At 43.5% G+C, this 26,040-nt stretch overlaps 1 protein-coding gene across 1 annotated transcript in view; it reads right to left on the bottom strand.

The window, feature by feature from the left end:
- The window catches only part of MMS22L (MMS22 like, DNA repair protein), a 147,817-nt gene that overhangs the window by 23,167 nt on the left and 98,610 nt on the right, over nucleotides 1–26,040 (bottom strand). The window contains exons 14-18 of the mRNA XM_073589524.1: nucleotides 12,639–12,820; nucleotides 12,336–12,486; nucleotides 11,533–11,669; nucleotides 6,878–7,020; nucleotides 3,208–3,367 (exon numbers count right to left, since the gene is read on the bottom strand). Of these exons, the coding sequence (XP_073445625.1) occupies nucleotides 3,208–3,367; nucleotides 6,878–7,020; nucleotides 11,533–11,669; nucleotides 12,336–12,486; nucleotides 12,639–12,820 (773 nt within the window). The remainder of the gene's footprint in view (nucleotides 1–3,207; nucleotides 3,368–6,877; nucleotides 7,021–11,532; nucleotides 11,670–12,335; nucleotides 12,487–12,638; nucleotides 12,821–26,040) is intronic.

The raw sequence follows: 26,040 nt of genomic DNA, 5'->3' as shown, positions 1-26,040 counted from the left end.
CTGTATGCATGAACATTTGCTCTCAGATTCAGATATATAAGGGTCCATAGACTGACCATCCATTGCCTTTTCTGTAGGACAACCATGTAAAACTAACCATACATACAGGTTTGGCCCTCATCTCCATCTGGAGACTAATGTGACACGGAATTAAAGACTTAATACATTTTTGCACAATTTTTTTTCTTTTGTTCATTTGCGTCTTAAATGCAAAACTTAAACAATTTTCTAAAAAAGTTTGCATTAAAAATGTTCAACATTTTGCTGCAGCAGAGTGTCTGTAATGCTGCTTTTAGGTAGGCAGAAAATGGAGAAAAGAATGCGGCTTCGTCAGTTGGGGTTATTTTTGAGCCGGATTAAAAATAATTGTTCTCAACATCACATTGTCCTGTTTAAGAATGACATGCTGCCAAGAACATTTATATTCTATGAACACAAAAGGATCGTAATAGCGATCATGTGTCCATAGCTGTGCAGTCAGTCGATTTAAAAAGGCCATTAAAGTACTGCCGATTTGCTTGCATGTAGCTGTTTGGCTGTCGTTTAAGAACCAAGGATGAAACATGTAAGCTGAGCAAAAAGTCTTTTAACTGAGTGCTCTGCAAAAAAAAGATCCAAATCAGTCAGAGCTCCAGCTCCAGGAAGCTCTCCCTATCCCCCTATTATCTTAGTGTTAGAGCAGAAGGGAATGCTTCAAGAAGCGAATTCAGCTACAGTTTCAGGCTGGAGACGACCTGATGATTGAAGTTAGGAACAGACTGGGACTGAAATTCAGCCCTGGAATTTGAAATCATTTGGGCCCATGCTGTCACTGTCCTCAAGCACCGTTGAATATTATTATTTATTTATATTTATTTATATAGCGCCATTAATTCCATGGTGCTGTACATGAGAAGGGGGGTTACATACAAAGTTATCGATATCGTTAACAGTAAACAAGTTTCCACAACAAATTTACAATGACAAACTGGTACAGATGGGAGAGGACCCTGTCCTTGCGGACTTACATTCTACGGGATAGCGGGGAAGAGACAGAAGGTCGGGGGTGCAGCAGCTCTGGTGGTGATGAGGCGGCAGCTCAGGCGGTGGTGAGGCGGCAGAATGGTTATTGCAGTCTGTAAGCTTTCCTGAAAAGATGGGTTTTCAGGTTCCGTTTGAAGGATCCAAGGGTGGTGGATAATCGGACGTGTTGAGGCATGGAATTCCAGAGGATAGGGGATATTCGGGAGAAATCTTGGAGGCGGTTGTGTGAGGAACGAGTAAGTGTGGAGGAGAGTAGGAGGTCTTGGGAGGATCGAAGATTACGTGAGGGAAGATATTGGGAGAATAGTTCAGAGATATAGGGAGGGGAAAGGTTGTGGATGGCTTTGTAGGTCAGTGTTAGTAGTTTGAATTGGATTCGTTGGGGAATTGGGAGCCAATGGAGGGATTTGCAGAGGGGACTGACAGGGGAGTAGCGAGGAGAGACGTGGATTAGTCGGGCAGCAGAATTGAGAACAGACTGGAGTGGTGCAAGAGTTAGCAGGGAGGCCACAGAGGAGGGTGTTGCAGTAGTCAAGGCGGGAGATGATGAGGGCATGTACAAGAGTTTTAGTAGATTGAGGACTGAGGAAGGGACGGATTCTGGAAATATTTTTGAGTTGGAGGCGACAGGAGGTGGCAAGAGATTGGACGTGCGGTTTGAAGGACAGGGCAGGGTCGAGAGTTACTCCAAGGCAGCGGATTTCAGGTGCGGGAGAGAGCTTGATGCCATTTACCATAATAGATAGATCGGGTAAGGAAGAAACGTGAGATGGAGGAAAGATAATGAGTTCAGTTTTGTCTACGTTGAGTTTTAGGAAGCGAGAGGTGAAAAAGGAGGATATGGCTGATAGACACTCTGGGACTCTGGACAGCAGAGAGGTGACATCTGGGCCAGAGAGGTAGAGCCGAGTGTCATCTGCATACAGGCGGTACTGGAAGCCATGGGACTTTATGAGTTGTCCTAGGCCAAGAGTATAGATGGAAAAAAGTAGGGGCCCCAGGACAGAGCCTTGGGGGACTCCAACAGAGAGGGGGCGGGATGAGGAGGTAGTGTGGGAGTGGGAAACGCTGAATGTGCGGTCAGAAAGGTATGAGGAAATCCAGGACAGGGCGAGGTCTTTTATGCCAAGGGAAGAAAGAATCTGTAGAAGTAGGCAGTGGTCAACTGTGTCAGAGGACAGGTCAAGAAGGAGGAGGATGGAGAACTGTCTGTCAGCTTTGGCTGTGAGTAAAGGTACTGTCACACTTAGCGATGTACCAGCGATCCCGACCAGCGATATGACGCGGTCAGGATCGCTGGTACATCGCTAAGTGGTCGCTAGTGAGCTGCCACACAGGCAGATCTCACTAGCGACATCGCTGGGGATGGGGGTCGCTACTTACCTGTCACACCAGGCGATCCTGCGTCCTCCCGCCCGGCTTCACGCGTCGCTCGTCGTCACAGCAGGAAGCGCCGCCAGTCCAGCCTGTTCTCGCGCGATCAGCGATAACCAGCGGGGGAGCGGGTTGTAGGTAAGTATCAGACACAGCGATATCGCTAGCAATATCGCTATAATGTCACAAGTTATAGCGATATTGCTAGCGATATCGCTTAGTGTGACAGTACCTTAAGTCATTAGTAATTTTGGTCAGGGCAGTTTCAGTGGAGTGGTGGGTGCGGAAGCCAGATTGCAGGATGTCAAGGAGGGAGGAAAGTTGAGCATGGACATACTGTTCTAATATTACCCTGGATGGAGGAAAGCAAGATTTACTACAAGACCAATATTTTTAATGATACCCGTGGCCTACTGGGGTAAGTGACGACTTTGTGCTTCGTCACAACTCTCAACAGTATGGGTGTCTTGAGAACACGGATTCTGTTAACGTAGCATTTGCCAGATGGCCAGTCCGGGCCTGATGGGAGTAACCGAACATGTGTGAGGAGCAGCCTTCCACTAGAAGTGGTTTTCTGACCATATAACCACACAGGCCTTTCAGTGGGTGCAATGCTCTGGTTTTGGAACCAAAATAACTGACGATTTTCTGCCTATTCTAATGTAGAAACCCATTTGGAATCTCTGAGCTCTCTAGGATTTTATCTTCTATAAGGTATGTGTGAATACTCAAAGTTTAGCTTGATGTTTCAGTGAAAGGAACATTAACAGTAACAGACTTCAATACGATTAACCCAGTAGTCGCACTCACCTATAGTCCGGTAAGTAATCTGCAGGCCTTCAACAGGGCCTTTCTTTGTTAAGTATGGCTTTACATACTTTAGTATATCTCCAATATATTCCTGGCATTTTGACACCATAGCAGACTTTTCTGACAGGGTGTGTAAACCACCATATGTTGTACCAGTTGCCTGACAAAAAGAAAACAAAAATAAAACAAAAACGTTTAAACATAAACTCAAAAAAATGCAGAGTTTCATATCCTTTTTTCAGCAGCCATTTTACATAACTGAAAAAATAGAACATTGTGAAAAATATCACAGTCTTCAAAAGACAACCTGTAGGTTATTAGAAAAACATGACAAGTAACAGTAGATTTAAGGCCCCGTCACACACAGCGAGATCGCCGATTTTGTGACGCCACAGCGATCTCGCCAGCGATATGCAATTCCTTTTGGCCTCCAAAAATGGTGCGTGTTATGGCATCCAAAGAGTTCAATTTTGGTCTTATCTGACCAGAATATATTCTCCCAGTATTTCACAGGCTTATCAAAATGGTGTTGAATAAACGTTAAACACGCCTTAACATTCTTGTTGTTTAGCAATGGTGTCTTGCGTGCATACAGGCCATAGAGGTGGAGTGCATTCATTCTTGTTTTCTTTGAAACAATTGTAGATGCTGATTCCAGGTCTTTCTGTAGCTCTCCACAGCTGGTGCTTGGCTCTTGAACAACTCTTCTTCTGATAATTCTTTTCACTCCGCTGTCTGAAATCCTGCGGGATGCACCTGTCTGAAATCCTGCGGGATGCACCTGGTTGTGGCCGATTTATGAGGAAATTAAGTTCTTTCCAGCTCTGAAATATGGCCCCATCAGTGCTCACTGTAACCTTCAGTAATTTATAAATCTTCTGTGACCAATGCCATCAGTAGGTTTTTCAACAATAAGATTGCGAAAGTATTGAGACAGCTCACTGGTCTTACCCATCATGAGAGGTTTCTTGTTTGGCAACTTGCTAATGAGACATCTTTTTACAGGCCATCAGTTAAACCAACTAATATTTTTCACTAAGCGGCAGGGTTGCTTTCTAAAAATTTATAGATTTCAGTTAGTCTCCTGATTTTTCATGGCTTTTTGCCCTTCTTTCTTGATGTGTTCAATATGTTTTTCTTGCGCATTTCTCATTATTACACATAAATTAAGCTATGGATATCTATGGTTTGATTTCTTTGCCTGTGTGGTTTGGATGGATTGTTACAGATATCTGATGAGAATTTCATGTCAATAGCACCTTTAGAAAATTGGTGACGTGTTCAATACTTATTTCAGCCGCTAAACAATTGGCCATATAAATTTGTAACTTTAAAAAAAAAATAAAAATCCAGCTATATTTTTTTTTACCTACTGGGATGCTGTCATACAGTGGCTTGTGAAACAATTCACTCTCCTTGGCATTTTTGTGTTTTGCTACCTCACAAACAGGGATTTCACATTTTTTTGGGAGTGTTTGCATCAGTTCATGCAAAGAACATGCCTACAACTATAAACATTTGTTTTCTTTTTATTGTTAAGCAACCAACAAATAAGACAAGATAACTGAAAACCTCTGGGTACAAAACTATTCACCCCCCTAAAGTGAGTACTTTTTTAAATGGAATTAGTTTCCTCTGGTGCTGTAGAGGTCAACAACCCTTTCTATGCTGTTCAGAAACACGTAGATCCATTTCAGCTGCTTCTGAGCTGGTCATTGCCTCTTCCTATAAAAACTGGTCAGACCTTCTTGTCCATGCCAGTGAAAGATTCGTCTTCCTGTGCTATGTGCTAAAGCTAAGTGGTTGGAGTAGAGTTGTTTTCGTAGTTTTCTGTAGTACACGTGTGTTTATTGGCCAAGGGCCCATGTATTATTCCTCCATGTGCCCATCCTTCTCCCAAATGTTGGTTAGTGCTTTTGTATGATAGGTGTCTTTAGTTATCCATGTTTTTTCTTTGCGTCTTTGTTTACCTTACATTTCTATCGCATGCCTTATGGGGTGGGGGAGGGCACAGATCAGGGTTTAACAGGAGCATAGTAAGGTCGGAGACTTGAGCCGCTCTACCTTAAAGAGTTAGATGGTTTCCTCTGATGAACTGTATTGGTGAGAGAACATGCGCAGTGTTATAAAAGCATTCTTGTGTGCTGAGTGTCTTTGGCGTGCGCAAAAAATACGTTAGTCTCCACAGCTGCATGTCTCGCAGATGTTCAAACAGCCGCAACAACATGCAGGCATTGTCTCTTTGTTAGGCAATTCCTGCATGTGTTGCGGCTGTCTAACAACTGCGAGACATGCAGCCACAGACACCAGATTAGCACACGAGCATGCTCGTATAACACCTTACCCGTTCACGTTCGCTCATCACTAGTGAACAGCAATCTTCAAGTCTGACCATAGATTCTCAATTGGATTAAGGTCTGGGCTTTGGCTAAGCCACTCCAAAAGATTTACACCTTTCCCTTAAACCACTCGAGTCTTGCTTTAGCAGTCTTGGGTCATTGTCTTATTGGAAGGTGAACCTCAGTTCCAGCCTCCAATCATTGACAAACAGGTTTTGCTCAAGAACCTCTCTGTATTTCGCAGCATCCATCTTCCCCTCGACTCAGACAATTTTCACTGCCCATGCAACCGAAAAACCCCACAGAATGATGCTGGCACCACCATGCATCACGGTGGGGATGGTGTTTTTGGGGTGAAGAGCGGTGTTGGTTTGGTGCCAGACATAGCGTTTACCTTGGTGGGCAAAAAGTTCAATTTTGTTCTCATCTGATCATAGCACCTTCCTCCATACATTTGCGGAGTGTACGGCTTATTGTGGTCGTATGGACAGATACTACAGTCTCTGCATGGGAAATCTGCACCTCCTTAAGGGTTACTTTTGGTCTCTGTGCTCTCAAATTAATGCCCTCCTTGCCTAGGCTGAGTGTTTTAGTGGGTTGCCCTCTCTTGGAAGGTTTGTTGTGGTGCTAGATTCTTTCCATTTGATGATGAAAGATTTGATGGTGCTCCGGAGAATCAGAGATTGGAATATTTTTCGTTTCTTTTGTTTAATTAAATAACCCAACCCTGACTAGTATGTCTCAACAGCTTTGTCCCTGACATGTTTGGACATCTCCTTGGTCTTTATGGCGTTGTTTGGTTATGGTGCCTCTTGCTTAATGGTGTTGCAGCCTCTGTGGTCTTTTAGAAAAGGTATGTATATACTGACAGGCCATGTGAAATTGCACACAGGTGGACTTCCTTTCATTAAGTATGTTACTGATGAAGGTAATTGCTTGTACCAGAAATTTTTTAGAGGCTTCATAGCAAAAGGGGTGAATACATATGCACGTACCAATTTTTATAGCTATTTGACCCCATAAATTTAATTTATGCCTATATTTTTCACTTACTTAAGACTATTTAGTGCTGATGTATCACACACAAATCTGATTACAAAAATCTTGAAACAGAGGTTGTAATGTAACAAGAAACTTAAAAGCCAAACTGAAGGAATACTTTCGAAAGCCATTGTATTTCTGCTCTGTTGGATGCCACAAGGTCACCAAATTGGTTGTTGCACAAAATCTATGATCTAGCTTCTCAGCAATGGAAAACTGTTAATTTTATTATTTGCAGAAAATACTTAGAAATTCATGTAGAAATGTTTCATTAATAGAATATTCATTACCTTGATGAACTGAAGTAGTGCCTGCTTTGGGTCTTGTTTGTAACTTCTTTGATCTATTTGTGCTTTACTTAGTATGATTTCTATTTCTGGGAGCTTGAACACCAATCTGGTGAGTTCCACAAGATGCTCTGCCAGTAGTGAAGCTGGTAAGAACAAAAATATGGCTGATATTCACTGACAATCATGTAAATTCTATCAAAAATGTAATTACTTAAGTCAGCGTTGGGGAACCTCAGGTCCACTGGCCATTTAAGGCCCTCGATGACCTTTTATCCAGCCCATGTGCAGATTCCTGGGGACGGCAGTGCTTGGGCCGCCGGCCCATTAACTTCTACTTGCACTGTGAGCACGCCCATTTTGTGTTCACTTCTGAATGCTGAGGATGTAATGAGATATTACGTTCTCACACCTGTGCCAGCAATAAGATGTACTTTGTTGGCAGAGATGACGTGCAATTTACACGACACACAAAGGATGGTGTAAATATCCAAGAGGCCCGTGGCAGAAAAAAAGGTTACTCATCCCTGACTTAAGTAGACAATTTTTCATAAGCGTGTGTCACGACGCCTGAGATCATATTATATATAAAACAGATATACATATATACACACACACACACATACACAGACAGTTATGTGAAAAAATGTTTGCCCCTTCCCAATTTCCAATTCTTTTGCATGTTGGTCACATTTAAATGTTTCATATCACCAAACAAATTGAGATATCAGGTAAAGATAACACAAGGAAACACAGAATGCAGTTTTTAAATGAAGGTCTTTATTATTAATGGAAAAATAAAAAAACCTACAGGTTCCTGTTGTCCCCCCCTCCAAAAAAAACAAAACATAAATGAACTAATGTTTATCACATCTTTGGGAAGCAGTTAAAATTTCCTAGCCACTCCCAGGCATGATTACGGCCACATCTGTTCTCAATCAAGAAATCACTTGCATAGGACCTGTAAGCTAAACATGATTAAAAGAAATTGTGGAATAACAAAGTACCGTATACACTCGTGTATAAGCCGAGATTTTCAGCCCATTTTTGGGGGCTGGAAGTCCCCCTCTCGGCTTATACGCGAGTCATATACCGGGGATGGGCGGGGGAGGGGGAGCGGGTGTGTCAGAGATCATACTTACCTCTCCTGGCACTTCTCTGCAGCCTCTGCTTCTTCCTCTGCCGTCTGCATTCAGCGGTCACGTGGTACCGCTCATTAAACTCATGAATATGCGCATATTTAATGAGCGCTACCACGTGACCATCTGAATGCAGGAAGCAGACGGCAGAGGAGAAGCAGGGACTGCAGAGAAGTGCCAGGAGAGGTATGATGAGGGCAGAGTAATATTCACATGTCCCCATTCCAAGCCCTGCACCGCTGTGTCTCCGGGTCCTCCTGCTTTGACGGCAGAGGGCGCGATGACGTAGTCAGTGTGCGCCCTCTGCTGTCACTGCAGAGAGGCGGGAGACAGAGCGGTGGATGGCAATGGAACAGGGACAGATAAATATCGCCGGGGGCTCAGGACACTGGCACCTGGCCCCCCAGCGATGGAGAGGTGAGTATGTAATTTTTTTTTTATTGCAGCAGCAGCATATGGGGGGTATTTATGGGGCAGCATTAACCCTTGTGCAGCAGCATATGGGGGGTATTTATGGGGCAGCATTAACCCTTGTGCAGCAGCATATGGGGGGTATTTATGGGGCAGCATTAACCCTTGTGCAGCAGCATATGGGGGGTATTTATGGGGCAGCATTAACCCTTGTGCAGCAGCATATGGGGGGTATTTATGGGGCAGCATTAACCCTTGTGCAGCAGCATATGGGGGGTATTTATGGGGCAGCATTAACCCTTGTGCAGCAGCATATGGGGGGTATTTATGGGGCAGCATTAACCCTTGTGCAGCAGCATATGGGGGGTATTTATGGGGCAGCATTAACCCTTGTGCAGCAGCATATGGGGGGTATTTATGGGGCAGCATTAACCCTTGTGCAGCAGCATATGGGGGGTATTTATGGGGCAGCATTAACCCTTGTGCAGCAGCATATGGGGGGTATTTATGGGGCAGCATTAACCCTTGTGCAGCAGCATATGGGGGGTATTTATGGGGAGGCATTAACCCTTGTGCAGCAGCATATGGGGGGTATTTATTTGGCAGCATTAACCCTTGTGCAGCAGCATATTATGGGGGGTATTTATGGAGCATCTTCTTGGGCCAGCATTAACCCTTGTGCAGCAGCATATGGGGTTTTTTTTATCTATGGAGCATCTTCTTGGACCACCATTTAACCCTAGGCTTATACGCGAGTCAATAAGTTTTCCCAGTTTTTTGTGGCAAAATTAGGGGGGGTCGGCTTATACACGAGTATATACGGTATTGAGGTCCATCAGCCTGGAAAAGGTTATAAAGTCATTTCTAAAGCTTTGAAACTCGTGCAGCAACGACCCATCCAAGAGGTCACAAAAGACCTCACAAGAACATCCAAAGAACTGCAGGCCTCACTTGCCTCAGTTAAGGTCAGTGTTCATGACTTTACCATAAGAAAGAAACTAGACAAAAATGGCCTGCATGGCAGAGTTCCAAGATGAAAACCACTGCTGAGCAATACGAACATAAAGGCTCCCCTCGTTTTTTTGCCAGTAAACATCTTGATTACCCCCAAGAATTTTGGGAGAATACTCTGGACTGACCAGACAAAAGTTGAACTTTCTGAAAGGTGTAAGTACAAGTACATCATACCAACACTAAAATGTGGTGGTAGTGTGATGGTCTGGGGCTGTTTTGCGGCTTCAGGACCTGGAAGTTTTGCTGTGGTATATGGAACCATGAATTCTGCTGTGCAACAAAAAATCCTGAAGGAGAATGTCCAGCCATCTGTTGTGACCTCAAGCTGAAGCGCACTTGGGTTATGCACCAGGACAATCATGCAAAATACACCAGCAGGCCCACCTCTGAATGGCTTAAGAAAACAAAATTAAGACTTTGGAGTGGCCGAGTCAAAGACTTGACCTTAATCTGATTTAGATGCTGTGACATGTCCTTAAAAAGGCGGTTTGTGCTCGGAAACCCTCTAATATAGCGGAATTACAATAATTCTGCAAGGATGAGTGGGACAGATCGTTGTAAAAGACTCATTGCCAGTTAGTACAAATGCTTTATTGCAGTTGTTGCTGCTAAAGGTGGCCCAACCAGTTATTAGATTTATGGGGCAATCACTTTTTCACACAGGCCCTGTAGGTTTGAATTTCTTTTCCCTTAATAATAAAGACCTTCATTTAAAAAACTGCATTTTGTGTTGACTTGTGTTCTCAATGTCTAACATTTAAAATTGTTTGGTGATCAAAAATTTAAGTGTTAGAAACATGTAAAAAAAATAAGAAATCAGGAAGGGGGCGAACACTTTTTCACACAACTGTAATACTACATATATCAAATTTAGGTTTACTGTTCAATATCAATTTGGAAAATATGAAAGTTTATTTACTTCAAGCAGACAGAAAAATGACATATTATCCTTTTAAATTTGTCATGGGAAAAACTGACACTTTGAGGGACATTTATCACTTGCACCAAACTTGTAACACTTCCTTTTGGTAAATATGTGTACCAAATTAATCAATAATTTATGTTGTTTAAAACACTTTTATAGCACCTACACCAATACTTAAAGCTTACGAAATAGGGGGCATGGGCTAAACGTTTGTCATTAAGAAAAATAATATTTTTATGAAAGCACTGCTTCAGCTTTTTTTTTTTATTATTTCACCCGCAGAGGGGTATCACGAATGTAGGTTCCCTGACCCTAGTATAATACTTACCAGCTGCAGTCTTCAGCTGTTCCCGGCACTGCTCCAGTCTTAAGCTGCCATCTTGTGACCGCAACTTTTGAGTGACTGGAGGTCAGAGGTAACAGTCACGGTCATCTCTCAGTGTAAGGCTATGAGAGTCTTGTTCTGGATGTCAGACTTGCATTGAGTTGTGACTTCCAGATCGCCCAGCTAACACTGGAGCGATCCTGCAGAAGACGACCAGAGAGGTGACGATATATGAAGACGGCGGCTGGTAAGTATATTAGATGCAAAGAATATTAATATAAAAAAAACAAAAAAAACGCTGCTGTGGTGTTTTAATGTAATGCTACATAAAAGTTGGGCGGCACTGGGGAGAAACCAGGCAGGATAAGACAGGCCATACCCGCTCATCCAAATCATCAAAAGTGCTGGAGCTTTGTACGTTCCTGACTGGCGTAGCATTTTTTATGCAGTGTATGTTCTGAGTCATTATGTGGTGTTCACCCCTTAATGAATTTGGTGACTCGCACTCCAGTGAGTGTGCTCTACACCAGTTTTGATTAATCAGGCCCTATGTTTTTCTGAAACGCTCAAGCATTTCAGAGTACAACATACCTGACCGCAACTGTGCAACAAGGCTCCAATTCATGCTGCTTGCGGTCTGACAAGTTCTCTTTACATTGTGACCTAAGTATGCAGTGGCTGAGCTGAAGTGAGTATACTAAAAGGTTTGGAGCAAATTATGACAGTTTTGATGAATACGGGTCTTTGTGTCAGCACAGTTTTTATATACGAAGTTTATTTAAGCATAAATTTTCACTGTTGTGGAAGGATTAAAAAACAAAAAAAAAACAATAAAACAACATACTTGGTTCAGTTCCTGTTTTAATTATAGCACCCACTGGCAGGTCAATATACATCTGCAATACACATCGAATCCAAGCTCGAACTGACAAGGCTTGATAAGAGGAATATCCAATACCAGTAAAGGCTTCTATCAATGTACTGGAAAGTAAAATGTCATAAAAAGTCACTTCATTACTTAAGAAAAATAATGTATTAAAATAAAAGTATACTATAAACACTCCAAACTATAGTAGTTTAAGGGGGTTACCAAAATTGAAAGCTAACCCCCATCTATATGATGGTAGATTGAAAGAATAGGACTGCATATGTTTGGCCTTCACGCCATTCATTGTCAATGAGACTGACAAAAATAGCCAAGCACTGTGCTCACCTTTTTCCTGTTGTCCCAAAGACATTGATTAAAGCAGAGATTGAACCTGTGCACCTCTGCCCTATTCACAAGATCACTGCACGTCCCAATAGTTGGACTCCCCAGTGATCAGCAAGATCCTCCAATGTTGGGTAAACCCCTCTGATCACTCAGAAATATCCACAAGATTGTGTCAAAAAAAGGTTTAAAGTAAGAATGGGATTAAAATAAAGAATATTCAAACTGGTCAAGCCACTTCTGGTCTTTATTTACTTGTCTGTAGTGATGACAGATGACATGATGTACATCCATGTGACCGCTGCAGCCATCACTGGCCTCAGCTGTCCTGTGCTGTACATGGAAGCATCACTGCTTTTTATTTTAAACAAACTTGTGACTCATTGCATTAAAATCCCTCTCAACCCCTATAAATTGGTACAAGAACAATAGCCTACCTGTTTGGAACCAAATGGCTCAGATAACGGGACACCATTTGCGGTGTGACCATATCATCCCAGCCAAAAAGCTGCATCATTGACACGAACGGCTGGGGCTGCAGGTCAGGTGGGGCACTGCTGGGCATGTCCAAAGCGAGAAGCGTGTATCCTGGTAAGCAAAAGGTAGATTATAGAACTTCTAGCCTGAACTACGGTACCCAATGAGTATATATTAGCGTGCGAGTATAACGACATCTAAACCTTTACAATATTGCGATCAGCAAGGAAAGTAGCAAGCAGATAGAAGACAAGGGCACAGACCTGCTGCTGTGTCAGCCAGCTGGGAGGGAGGGGTTTGGGAAAGTCTTAAACTTTTCAAGAAGGGGAAGAAATTTCTCCAGAGAGCAGTAGCGACTGCTAGATGGCGCTCCTTTGCCACCGACACCGATAGTGCATGAATCCCTGCATTCCCATGTCCTTGGGCTGCGCGGCTGTGGATGTTCCTGAGAAAAAAAAGACAAGGATGTGTTAGAACAGTCACATACAAGAAGACAAATTAATAGTGTGTTCTTCGCATGTACTAGAAGGGTTAATTCACACTGCTAGAAAAACATTTCTCAAAACAGTTATTGTTGTATGTGTAACTGAGCATTGCTAAATTCTTCACACAGTGAGGCAATGAGAGGAAAAAAACCTGGTCAAAACGGATAGCTGGATTTACACCGGCTGATTACTGAGTGAGCGTTCCTAGGAATGATCGGCTCCTAATAGTTGGGCAGTGTAAACAGGCTGCTCATCAACCGGTGGACACTCGCTTGGCAGGTGAAATTAGTTTTAAGTTGACTAAAAGGGAATCTGTCAGTAGGAGCAACCCTCCTAAGATATCTATATGGCCATATCGCCTCACTGACTTTAGGGTAATTGGAAAGAAAGAAATCTACTGTACGGTAACTAATGCTGCCTTTACAGTCAGTTGTGACCATTTCATAAGCCAAAACAAATGGACACTATCTGTAGCAGGAACATAGCTGTAGAGCAGGGACGCAAAACTCAAATACACAGTGGGCCAAAAGTAAACATCTTGCCAAACTTACAGGCCAACCTTGATATTTATAACATTAACTAGCTGAAGAGCCCGGTGTTGCCCGGGCATAGTAACCATCTGTGGTTAGTTATAACAAATTATAATGATTATATTGCACATAAAAACCGTGTATCTAATCCTATCCTGTGATACTGTCTGCTGAGCCGTGTATCCAATCCTATTCTGTGTGATACTGTCTGCTGAGCTGTGTATCTAACACTATTCTGTGTGATACTGTGTGCTGAGCTGCATATCTAATCCTATCCTGTGTGATACTGTCTGCTGAGCTGTGAATCTATTCCTATCCTGTGTGATACTGACTGCTGAGTTGTGTATCTAATCCTATCCTGTGTAATGCTGACTGCTGAGCTGTCTATCTAATCCTATCCTGTGTGATACTGACTGCTGAGCTGTGTATCTAATCCTATTCTGTGTTATTGTCTGCTGAGCTGCGTATCTAATCGTATCCTGTGTGATATTGACTGCTGAGCTGTGCATCTAATCCTATCCTGATACTGTCTGCTGAGCCGTGTATCCAATCCTATTCTGTGTGATACTGTCTGCTGAGCCGTGTATCTAATACTATTCTGTGTGATACTGTGTGCTGAGCTGCATATCTAATCCTATCCTGTGTGATACTTTCTGCTGAGCTGTGAATCTATTCCTATCCTGTGTGACACTGACTGCTGAGTTGTGTATCTAATCCTATCCTGTGTGATACTGACTGCTGAGCTGTGTATCTAATCCTATTCTGTGTTATTGTCTGCTGAGCTGCGTATCTAATCCTATCTTGTGTGATACTGACTGCTGAGCTGTGTATCTAATCCTATCCTGTGTGATACTGACTGCTGAGCCGTGTATCTAATCCTATCCTGTGTGATACTGACTGCTGAGCCGTGTATCTAATCCTATCCTGTGTGATACTGTCTGCTGAGCCGTGTATCTAATCCTATCCTGTGTGATTCTGACTGCTGAGCCGTGTATCTAATCCTATCCTGTGTGATACAGTCTGCTGAGCCGTGTATCTAATCCTATCCTGTGTGATACTGGGCTCCCCCTGCAGTCTGTGTCAGAGGGTGGTCTTTGTCGGCACAGTAATAAATTGTGTTATTTCCAGCTTTACAGAAGGACGATAACACCATAGAAATGATAAGAATAATAGGCCTCAGTTACCACAACTGTCTACAAAAGAAAACTGTTGCTGATAGCAACCAATCACAGCTCATTTTTCATCTTTTAAACAGCTCTGGGACACAACGTGGCGAGTTTTGAGTGGCGACTTTTGTGTTTCGACTTTTATGTGGCGAGGTTGGTGTATGTGTGGTGAAATGTGTGCTGATATATGTGTTGAAGCACGTGGTAGTGTGTGGCGCATTTTGCGTGTGTGTTCATATCCCCGTGTGTGGTGAGTATCCCATGTCAGGGCCCCACCTTAGCAACTGTACGGTATATACTCTTTGGCTCCATCGCTCTCATTCTTTCCGTCCCCCTTGTTCACATCTGGCAGCTGTCAATTTGCCTCCAACAATTTTCCTTTCACTTTTCCCCCATTATGTAGATAGGAGCAAAATTGTTTGGTGAATTGGAACGCGCGGGGTTAAAATTTTGCCTCACAACATAGCCTATGACGTTCTCGGGGTCCAGACTTGTGACTGTGCAAAATTTTGTGGCTGTAGCTGCGACAGTGCGGATGCCAATCCCGGACATACACACATACACACACATTGAGCTTTATATATTAGATAGCAACATAAAAAGGGAGGTAAGAAGAGCAGGGAGTGGAGAATGGGTTGGCGGAATTTGCCTAGGGTAGAGAGAACCCTGTTGGGGTTTGTTGGGATGCTAGATAGCAGTATACAGGTGAATGCACAGGGCATGGCGACTCTCAAATAGCAGGAAATATAGGGGAGTACAGAACATGAGACGTACATAAACAGCACCGAACCAATATTCGCAGAGTCAAGATGATGAGGAGTGATCAAATCGGGTATGATCTCAATAAATAATGAAAGGATAATGTACAAAAAGAAAAAGGAGAATGACCAAATGGCATGAGCACACCATTTCAATTGTGTCACGAGTTTACACCGAGAGAGAGGCCAGAAGACGGCAGCGTCTGCTTTCACGTACTCCTGCACTGATTAGAAGCACTACCCCATCATATGAAACAGTGCAGGTTTCAATTAGCAGTACAGGGGTTAAACGGTTCACCTTGGAATCTCTATAGCTTCCCAGTTTGGACGATCTCAGCTTTGCAGTATTAGCCATTCCCCTCTCTGTGTTTGGCATTTTCATTTTTCCCTTACGTCCTTCCTTATTTGTCTAGATGGGGAAAATTCATACACTATTAGTCGCCAATTCCCTATGTGGGGGAGGGGGCAGATTTCAGAAGTTCAGCAAGGTACGTGGCCCTGGCATCTTCCCCATCAGAAGTAATCTGGGGAGCAGGGATCGATAGGTGGATCCTATCGATAGGGACAGGGAAAAAGCCCAGGCTTTGGGTAATCTGACAACAGAAACAAGAAAAATAGCATACCTGTGCCCAGCTTGTGGCGGAGATAGAGGATAGCCATTATGCTCACTGATATGGCTCAGGTGAATGCTGGTGGGGAGTGCATTACTACGAGGGCACGTGGGAAACAGCCTTGTAGTATCCAGGGAGCGTGCCGGACTGGAAATGTGAGATTTAAAGTATTCTCCAGAGCCAGCTCCAGTAGACATTTGGTATTTTCTTGGGGGCCAACTATAATTACAGAAAACCTAGAACATTGTTCTACATTCTCAAGGATAAAATGCTGCCTTTCTATACTCCAATAAGATAAAACAGTGCAGATCTCAGAGTTCCCTTCAGCAGGACGAGCAGACGATCTAATGCGTTTTAGAAAATGATATTACATGGCTGCGACCACATCTCTGTTAGTAGAGTAAGGACAAACGTTGCAGCCATACAAAGCATCTCTCTTCTGCAGACAATGTGGCATGAATTCAATAATACACTCAATTTTCTTTGATTTCTCTAGTACCGTGCTCGCTACTTAATCTAATTTGGAAGTTGTGACTTTCTAGAGGTTTAATAGAGATATGTCTGCGGGGAATCAATGTTCCCCGAAACGGGGGGGAGGGGAAAAAAGGCATTAACAAATTTGTCTGGCAGAGCCAGATTCACAGCATTACTGAGGTAGGCTGATGAACTAAGTAACACGCTTATTAAAAACAATCTGCAGGAACGCACCAGCATTGCGGTTTCCATTTATCTTCTGGTCAACCCAATTCTGTATCTACATTAAATTTACCACATTTCCTTTATTAAATTGTATAAAGCGCAGCACAAAGTCAGTGCCTAGATATCTGTCCGATAAAGTAATAACAAAGTGTTAAATGGGGGAGTTAAAAGTCAGACAGAACATGGAGACACTGGAAGCACTTGGCCTCTACATGAAAAATTGTAATTATAGTTATTTTTTTAATTCAATTATATTGAATCCCCAAGTGTTGTTACTGTCTAACAGTCGCAAATCATGCAGCTGCAGGGACTGGAACATAATATACAAGCACTACCAGATGCTCGGAAAACACCAGAGCATGCTCGGATAAGACGCGATCATCACTAGTTCTGATATATATTATTTAAAACATAACTGTTGCTTTAATTTTTATTTCATAGATCAATAGTACTCATGAAAATAAGCAACTTTGCAATATATTTTATTAGAAAAGTTTGTTTCTTTCTCTGTCAAAATCGATCAATCATTATCAAAATTCTCAATTCTTAGGTAAAATCTGTATTCATTGAAGACAGACGTCCCCGTTACTGAGATAAGAGATGGCAGGTGTTACTGATAAGGTTCTATGTAGATGGGGAGGTGTTTCTCTCTAGCTCCTCCCTCCTCCAATCTACATAGCACATATGTATCCACAGCATCTGGATCAGAGTACGGCCCATAGATCTTAACAGCTTATTTACATATAAGAAAAAAGTTGATTTTTCTGGAAGCAAGATATTGGATTTCTGATATCAAGGTATCACTTTACTTGGTTCCTATGACCTATATGCTCTATTAAACAGCGTTCATTCTGCTTTTTATGCGTGTTAGTTTCATTGTACTAGGGCTTTTAAGGTTTTTTATTTTTTCCTTCCATGGGTTTTCCCATGAACAAAGTTAATTTTAAAGGGAATCTGTCACCCCTTTTTTCGAATATGAGCTGACGGCACCGACATCAGGGGCTTATCTACAGCATTCTGTAATGTAACCTGAAAGATAAGAAAAAAAAGAGTTAGATCATACTCACCTCGGCGGTGCCTCCCATCTTCTAACGGTGACGTCCTCTTCTTTCCTTCCTGTCGTGGCTCCGGCGCACTGCTCAGCCCTGTTGAGGGTAGAGCAGAGTCCTGTAGTGCGCAGGCTCCAGGAGAGGTTCGGCGCCTGCACACTGCAGTATTCTGCTCTGCCCTAAACAGGGCTGAGCAGTGCGCCTGTGCCGGAGCCACGACAGGAAAGAAGAGGACAGCATCGTATGAAGATGGGAGGCGCCGGACCGTAGCACCCATCAGACCAAAACCGGACCACCACCCCAGTGAGTATAATCTAACTCCTTTTTATTATTACAGAATGCTGTAGATAAGCCCCTGATGTCGGTGCCGGCAGCTCATATTCGAAAAAAGGGGTGACAGTTGATTTTAATCAACACATCTTGGAAAAATAATTTCCACAATTGGATGTTTAAAAAAAAAAAAAAAAAAAAAAAGTATTGTGTGGAGATGATGGCTGTGCCTGACTGTACAGGAACATGGTCTAATTATACCACATCTCCCGGGCAGGGGAGGAAGCAAAAGATTATACAGACATTACAGAAGGGGATCACAGATTATTATTTTTGTGAGGTAAAGTATTTCCCTGCCTGTTTTTTAAAAATGCCTTAAGGCCCTGTCACACTAAGCGATATTGCTAGCAATATCGCTATAATGTCACTGGTTTTTGTGACGTTATAATGATATCGCTGTGTCTGATACTTACCTCCGACCGCTCCCCCGCTGGTTATCGCCGATCGCACGAGAACGTCCTGGACCATTTCTCATCGTCAGCTTCCTGCTGGGCTTCCTGTGGCGCCGACGAGCGACGCATGGACGCGGCGGGAGGACGTCAGGATCGCCTCGTCTGACAGGTAAGTAGCGACCGCTGACCCCTGCGATGTCGCTGGTGAGATCTGCCTGTGTGGCAGCTCACTAGCGACCACTTAGCGATGCACCAGCGATCCTGACCGCGTCATATCGCTGGTCAGGATCGCTGGTGCATCTCTAAGTGTGACAGTACCTTTACTTCAAATGTCTGTATACTCTGCTTCCACTCCTGCCCAGTATCTGTGGTATGATCAGACCATGGTCCTGTACAATTAGACACAGACGGTACACAGCAGGGGGGGCACGTGTATAAGATTATCTCAGCACAGGAACATTTTTTTTTTAACATATCAAATTGTGAAAATTATTATTCCAAGATCTATTGACTAAAATCAACTTTGTTTGTGGGAGAACCCTTTTTAAATTTAGACCAGTTTGGTCCACTCAGTGACTTGATCATGTAATCTTCTGATTACATACATAATACACAGTAATGTTTGCAGAGCCAATAAGCTCCTGTACATGCCACAGCTTTTAATGTAATCTTATATAGGAGGCAGGTGTAGATCTTGCTTCTGATCAGTCTGAAATATTTAGCCTCCTTTTAGTGTATGTGTGCATATACACAGTATATATCATACATACACACTAACAGGAGACCAAATCTTTTAGACTGATACAGCGTGTCTGGACAAAGCCTTTTAGGTGATATGTGTGTCAGCCTGGTGTGTAACTTGTGTTTGGTTGGATTTTTGTGGTTCTTGCCTTTTGAATTCTCCTAATTATAGGTTTTCAGTCCCTCATCTCTTGTTACTGCTTATGTGCACTATTTTCTGCTGTAACCACAGTGTGGGAAACTACCAGTATTGATTATTGTTGGGCAATTGTGTTAACCCCGTTATTTGCAGTGGTTTTAAAATCACAGAAACCATTTTTTTTTAGCAAATTTAACAAGGGAATGCTACAGTACATTGATTTTCGATATGTACAAGACCCTTTGATTCCATTGTACATATTAAAATAACGCTTGATACATGTGTAGTTGTTGCAACAGAGATTTGGGAATTTTGCGGTTTGTATGAGCTTTTGTTTATCCAATTTTTTTTTTCTATAGGGCCGATGCATAGATTTTGTAACAGAATAGTAAAATTACTGTAATTTGACTTGGTAGAATGGATTTGTGATTGCAGATTCATTTTTGTTTCCATACTTGGCAGATCTGGGTGCCGTTAAATAACCGTCTGCTATAGCAACCAATGGATGCCGCCTTCCTCTGTGTCACCACTTAGATGTGGTAGTAAATGCTGACAGCAGCATTTAAGAAATTCATCGGGTGTAGAATACAGATCGTGCACGCACAACGCCTGTGATCGCTCCATCACGGTGCTGTCAATATACAGGTACTAATAGGAGTTGCTTACTTCCCGCTACGCACCAGTCAAGAATCTTTCATGTTGCTATAATTTGTAAGCCACAGGCTGCTGAGCAAACTATGGGTTCCCTGAAAGTCACCTGTCTATACACTTGGATGCCATTGTCATGAAAAGGAGGACCTTTGGCCGGCACACGGCTATCACATGTGCAGGGGGGCTTATCTTAGTTATCCCACCGCTGCAAACAATGTGATGAAAACAGCAAAACAAGGCTATTGACCTAACAATTTACCGCAGGGGCGTATTTTAGTTATCCCACTGCTGCCAGCAATATGTCATGATCTGCAGGGATGTATATCACACTTTCCAGTTCCGTTTTGGAACTTGCAGCTCTCCGGCCCCCCCCTTACCCTAAGGTCAGTCAGGAAACTGCACCTAGGATTTCTGGTCGCCGGATGGGCCGCGTCACTGTGGACTGGCTATCAGGCACGCTGCAGGGAGGGAATTAAAAATGCTCTGGCCACAGCCAGACAATCAGCTTATAAAACCCGTTCCGTCACTGCCAGCGTTACCCAACTAGCCCAGAACACACTTTGCTGCCACCAGCTCCGATTTCGCTATTAATATTTAAATTAATAAAGGAGTACGAAGCCAACCCAAATTAGTAGCGTAATTAACTTCAGGCACATGTAAATTCGTTATAGAGCATGGAGAAGACGAAACTAAATTTTATGTTTTACTCGAAAAAGGTAGGCAGTGTTTACAGAAGGTATAAAAAGATTTTACAATATGAGAGAATTAGAGTATGTACAAGGCAAATACAAAAAAAACAGGATTAAAGAAGAAAACACAATTCCTTAGATCATCTCAGGCAAACCAGGCTGGTGGGAGGAGCCATATATCACCATGCATGACAGAGTGGCTCTGTATCTGTTTTCCCAAGCAGACTGAGCTCCAAACTGAGTGGCAGTAACTTACAGTTCTGGGTCATGTCATCACTAAAGGGGCTGAGTTACTGGTGTCCTCCCCTTTTCTCTGAGTTGCAATTTTGGTTCTGAAAACTTCTTGGCTACATAACCGGGCTGGAGAACCTAGCAGAATAACGCCAGAACCATCACTCATCTTGTCTTGGAATTAGCTTCCTTTTGACTCTAAACACGGACTGTCTAATCAACTCTGTTCAGGAGAAACTCATTTCTCGGATTCTCCTGGCGCTGGAACCGGGAAAAACACGGGCTAAGAAGCTCCGTTGACGCACGTCCCAGATATGTAATTTTCATATTTCTAACAAACGGACGTCGCGTTATGACCAAATGATTAGATTCTAACTCTAGGCAGTATGTGTCAGGGGCGGTCACGGACCGCCCCCGACACGTTAACCCCTGGCACACTGCGATCAAACACGATCACAGTGTACCGGGGGTTTAGGGATGCATCGGCAGGGAGGGGGCTCCCTCCGTGCTTCTCTGAGACCCCCGCAGCAGCGCGGCCTCCTTCCCTGCAGGCCCACAAATCCAAAATGGTGGCGGGGACCTTTGGGGGCCTGCAGGGAGGCGGCTTCCTCAAGCCTGCAAAGCGCCGACATGAGGAAGCCTGCAGCACTGCCTGTGATGTCCCCGCTGGGACAATGTAATAAAGCTAAAAAAAAAAAAAAAAAAAAAAAGTAAAAATAATTTATAAAAAAAATCGCTACATAAATAAAAAAAAATATTCCATAATAAATTCATTTTTTGGAAAAAAAACTGTCCCATTAGTTAACCCCTTTAACAAACCCCTTAAAAAATAAAAAACAAAGAAAAAATAATGCTTTATTATCATACCACCGAACAAAAAGTGCAATAACGCGCGATCAAAAAGACGGATATAAATAACCATGGTACCGCTGAAAATGTCATCTTGTCCCGCAAAAAATGAGCCACAACACAGCGTCATCAGCGAAAAAATAAAAAAGTTATAGCTCGCAGAATAAAGCGATGCAAAAATAATTATTTTTTATATAAAATTGTTTTCAGTGCATAAAAGCGCCAAAACATAAAAAAAACGACAAATTAGGTATCGCTGTAACCGTACTGACCCGAAGAATAAAACCGCCTTATCAATTTTACCGCACGCGGAACGGTGTAAACGCACCCCCCAAAAGAAATTCTTGAAATGCAGGTTTTTGTTCATTCTGTGTCCCAAAAATCGGAATAAAAAGCGATCAAAAAATGTCACGTGCCCGAAAATGGTACCAATAAAAACGTCAACTCGTCCCGCAAAAATAAGACCTCACATGACTCGGTGGGTAAAAATATGGAAAAATTATAGCTCTCAAAATGTGGTGATGGCAAAAACTATTTTTACAATAAAAAGCGTCTTTTAGCGTGCGATAGCTGCCAAATATAAAAACCCGCCATAAATAGTAAATCAAACCCCCCTTTACCACCCCATTAGTTAGGGAAAAATAATAAAATTAAAAAAATGTATTTATTTCCATTTTCCCATTAGGGTTAGGGCTGAGATTAGGGTTGGAGTTAGAATTGGGAGGTTTCCACTGTTCAGGCACATCAGGGGGCTCTCCAAACGCAACATGGCGTCTGATCTCAATTCCAGCAAATTCTGCGTTGAAAAAGTCAAATGGTGCTCCTTCCCTTCCAAGCTCTGTCATGCGACCAAACAGTGTTTTACCCCCACATATGTGGTATCAGCCTACTCAGGACAAATTGCAAAACAACTTTTGGGGTCTAATTTCTCCTGTTACCCTTAGGAAAATAAAAAAAATTGGTGACTAAAAGATCATGTTTGTGGAAAAAACCACCATGGTTACTTACCGGTAGCCAGTTTTTCCTGAACCCATGGCAGCACACCTGAGAGAGGGATCCGCCCTGCCAGGACAGGAACCTACTGAAATATAAGGGGCGGCACCTCTCCCCCGCTTCAGTTGGTTACAGAGCATGAGAGTATTTCCCGGTTAGTTACGGGTTTATCCAACGCATCACACAAATAGACCCTACTAGCGTGGACACCCATACGGTGAAAAAGAATATACGGGTGCTGTCATGGGTTGCGGAAAAACCGGCTATAGGTAAGTAACCATGTTGGTTTTCCCTTCACCCATGACAGCACACCTGAGAGATTTTTGGAGGATTCGAAACACCTTAGGGAGGGACCACCCCTTGCAGCACCCTTCTACCAAAGGTCAAGTCAGCAGAGGAGGATAGGTTTAATCTATAGTGTTTAAAGAAGGTTGATGGTGAGGCCCAGGTAGCTGCCTTACAAATTTGATCAATTGATACCTCTGCCTTTTCAGCTCAGGAGGTCGCCACGGCTCTGGTGAAATGAGCCTTGATACCGTCAGGAATCGGAACACCACTAGCTGTGTAGGCCTCCCTAATCCATCTGGCAATAGTCCCCTTTGACACTCCATAACCCTTTCTGGCACCCTGAAAGGCTACGAATAGGGACTGGGACCTCCTCCACTGGCTAGTCACAGATATTTATTCTAGCAGGGCTCTGCTAACATCCAAATTGTGGAATTATTCCTCCCCTGTATTTTTGCAAAAAGAGGGAAGGACAATTTCCTGACTTCGATGGAAATCTGATACTACCTTAGGCAGATATGCGGGGTCTGTTTTTAATACAACCCTATCCTGAAATACTTGTGTATAAGATGGATTTACTGAGAGAGCCTGCAAGTCACTTACTCTACGGGCCGACGTAAGGGCAACTAATATAATCGTTTTTAGGGTAAGGTACTTTATGGGTAGTTGTAGGATTTAATAAATCTAGCTACCCATCTGTTTGCTGCCAAACTGCAGTTATATAGTGCGCCCAGTGCGGACACTTGAACTTTAAGGGTATTTACCGCTAACCCCAGCTGTAATCCTGATTGTAAAAATTCCAAGATGGCACTAATCGGGGGTTCTTGATCTAACGGCTTACCTAAGAACTGCAGGAATTTATTCCATGTTCTGCCATAGATATTAGTCGTTACCCGTTTCCTACTTTTTAGCAGGGTGGCCACTAACCCCGCAGAGAACCCTCTATCCATTAGAAGTGACCTTTCAAATTCCACGCCGTCAGATGGAATCCCTTGACCCGAGTGTGGAATATTGGACCCTGAGTTAGCAGGTCTGGCATCTCCGGCAGAATCCATGGATCTGAGAGGGACATCATCCGCAGCAGAGAGAACCAGGGTCTTTTTGGCCAGAACGGGGCTATTAGGATCACCCTGGTTTGATCTTTCCTGATTTTTCTCACTACTGTTGGGATCAGAGTCACTGGGGTGAATGCATAGGCTAGCCTGAAATCCCACGGAATCTGCAATGAGTCTACCGCCCACGGCTTTTCCCTTGGGTTTAATGAACAGAATCTCTCCACTTGCCTGTTGTTTCTGTTGGCGAAGAGGTCTATCACCGGTTCCCCCCATAGCTGTATTATCTTTTGAAAAACGGACCTATTTAGAGCCCATTCCCCTTGCTTTAGTATATTGCGGCTCAGGAAATCGGCTTCTATATTCTCTACCCCCTTTATATGCAATGCCGTCAGAGAGAGTAGGTGCTGTTCTGCTCTGTGAAAAATGTTGTTGGCTGCCTTCATTAGGGAGTGTGATCTTGTACCCCCCTGGTGATTGATGTATGCCACTGTTACTCTGCTGTCCGACATGATACGGACATTGCGGCCACTGAGGAGGGGGAAGTATCTTAGGGCTTTGCTCACTGCCCACAGTTCTCTCAAGTTGGAAGATGCACCCTGTTCTTGAGGCCCCCAGGACCCCTGGGCCGCATGACCCCTTAGGTGCGCCCCCCACCCTGAGAAGCTTGCATCTGTCAGAATTATGTTGGTCACTGGTTTGTCCCATAGCATCCCTGATGTCAAGTTTGTCCTGTCTAGCCACCAGTTGAGAGAGTTCCTGACCTCTAAGGAAAGCTCCAGTCTTCCTTCTAAACACCCTCTCACCGATCTCTGTGCTGATAGAATTTCCCCTTGAAGCTGTCGGGTGTGGAATTGTGCCCACCTGACCGCCGGGATACAGGACGTCAGGTTAACTAGCAAGGACATCGCGTTTCTCAGGGTCATGTGGGGTTGGTCTAGGGCAGCCAAGGTCACGTTCCTCACCTTTTCTATCTTGGCCTCTGGTAGTAGACAGGCTTGTTGCTCGGAATCCAGGATAAACTCTAGAAAAACCTGTTTTAGGGGCTGTAACCTTGATTTTTTGACATTTACCATCCACCCTAGTTTCTGTAGGGTGTCGGTCACTCGTCTCAACTGTACAGTACAGAGGTCATCTGAGCTGCCCATTATTAGGAAATCGTCCAAATAGGGTATTGTGATCGTGTCATGAATTCGGAGGAAGGCTGTCATTTCCGCTACGACTTTGGTAAAACTCTTGGGGCTATGGATATGCCGAATGGAAGGGCTCTGAATTGAAAATGCCTGAGAATGCCCTGGATGTAGAGAGCCACTCTTAAGTACCTTTGACAACCTGGGTGGATGGGGATGTGATAGTATGCATCGTGATGCAGCAGCTTTATGGCTGTAGCTACCGACTCCATCTTGAAGGTCTGATTTTTTTATCTACTGATTGAGGCCTCTGAGGTTTATGATTGTTCTGAATGACTGGTCCGTTTTTTTTTTTTTTTTTATCAGGAAGAGGGGCGAGTAGAACCCCGTTTTCTCCTGTTCGCTCGGGACTTCGGAAAGAACCTGCTCGTCTAGCAGACTCAGGATTTCCGATTCCAAGGCCAACTGTTCTTCTATCCCTTTCCTGATAGGGGTAATGACAAATGAAGCTCTTGGCTGATGTGAAAAAGGGATCTTGAGGCCTTCCCTTATGATGTTTAGGAGCCAAGCATTGGAACAGATATTTTCCCAGGCCTGGGAAAAAACCGCCAATCTCCCCCCTACCGGAATACTGGCGTCATTGTGGGAATTTCTTGGAAGTGGAGGTGGCTCCACCATACATAAATCCAGACTCCTTTTTCCTTTTATTTTCCCATCTCCTTCTATCCCCTGGGGACGGCCCCTGTTGAATTTTCCTCTCCGAAAGGGCGGCCTCCTCTGATCCGCTGGAAACCTGGGGAAGCCTTTCTTTCTGTCACTTGCCTTCTCTAGGATGTCATCTAGGTTTTTTCCAAATAAAAAACGACCATCACATAGGAGAGAGCA

The sequence above is a fragment of the Dendrobates tinctorius genome, unplaced genomic scaffold (genome assembly GCF_039654945.1).
Source record: "Dendrobates tinctorius isolate UK_male_01 unplaced genomic scaffold, ASM3965494v1 ptg000111l, whole genome shotgun sequence".
Classification (NCBI taxonomy): Eukaryota; Metazoa; Chordata; class Amphibia; order Anura; family Dendrobatidae; genus Dendrobates; species Dendrobates tinctorius.
Note: the sequence above shows the minus strand (reverse complement) of the source record. Positions and strands in the feature narration are given on the sequence as shown.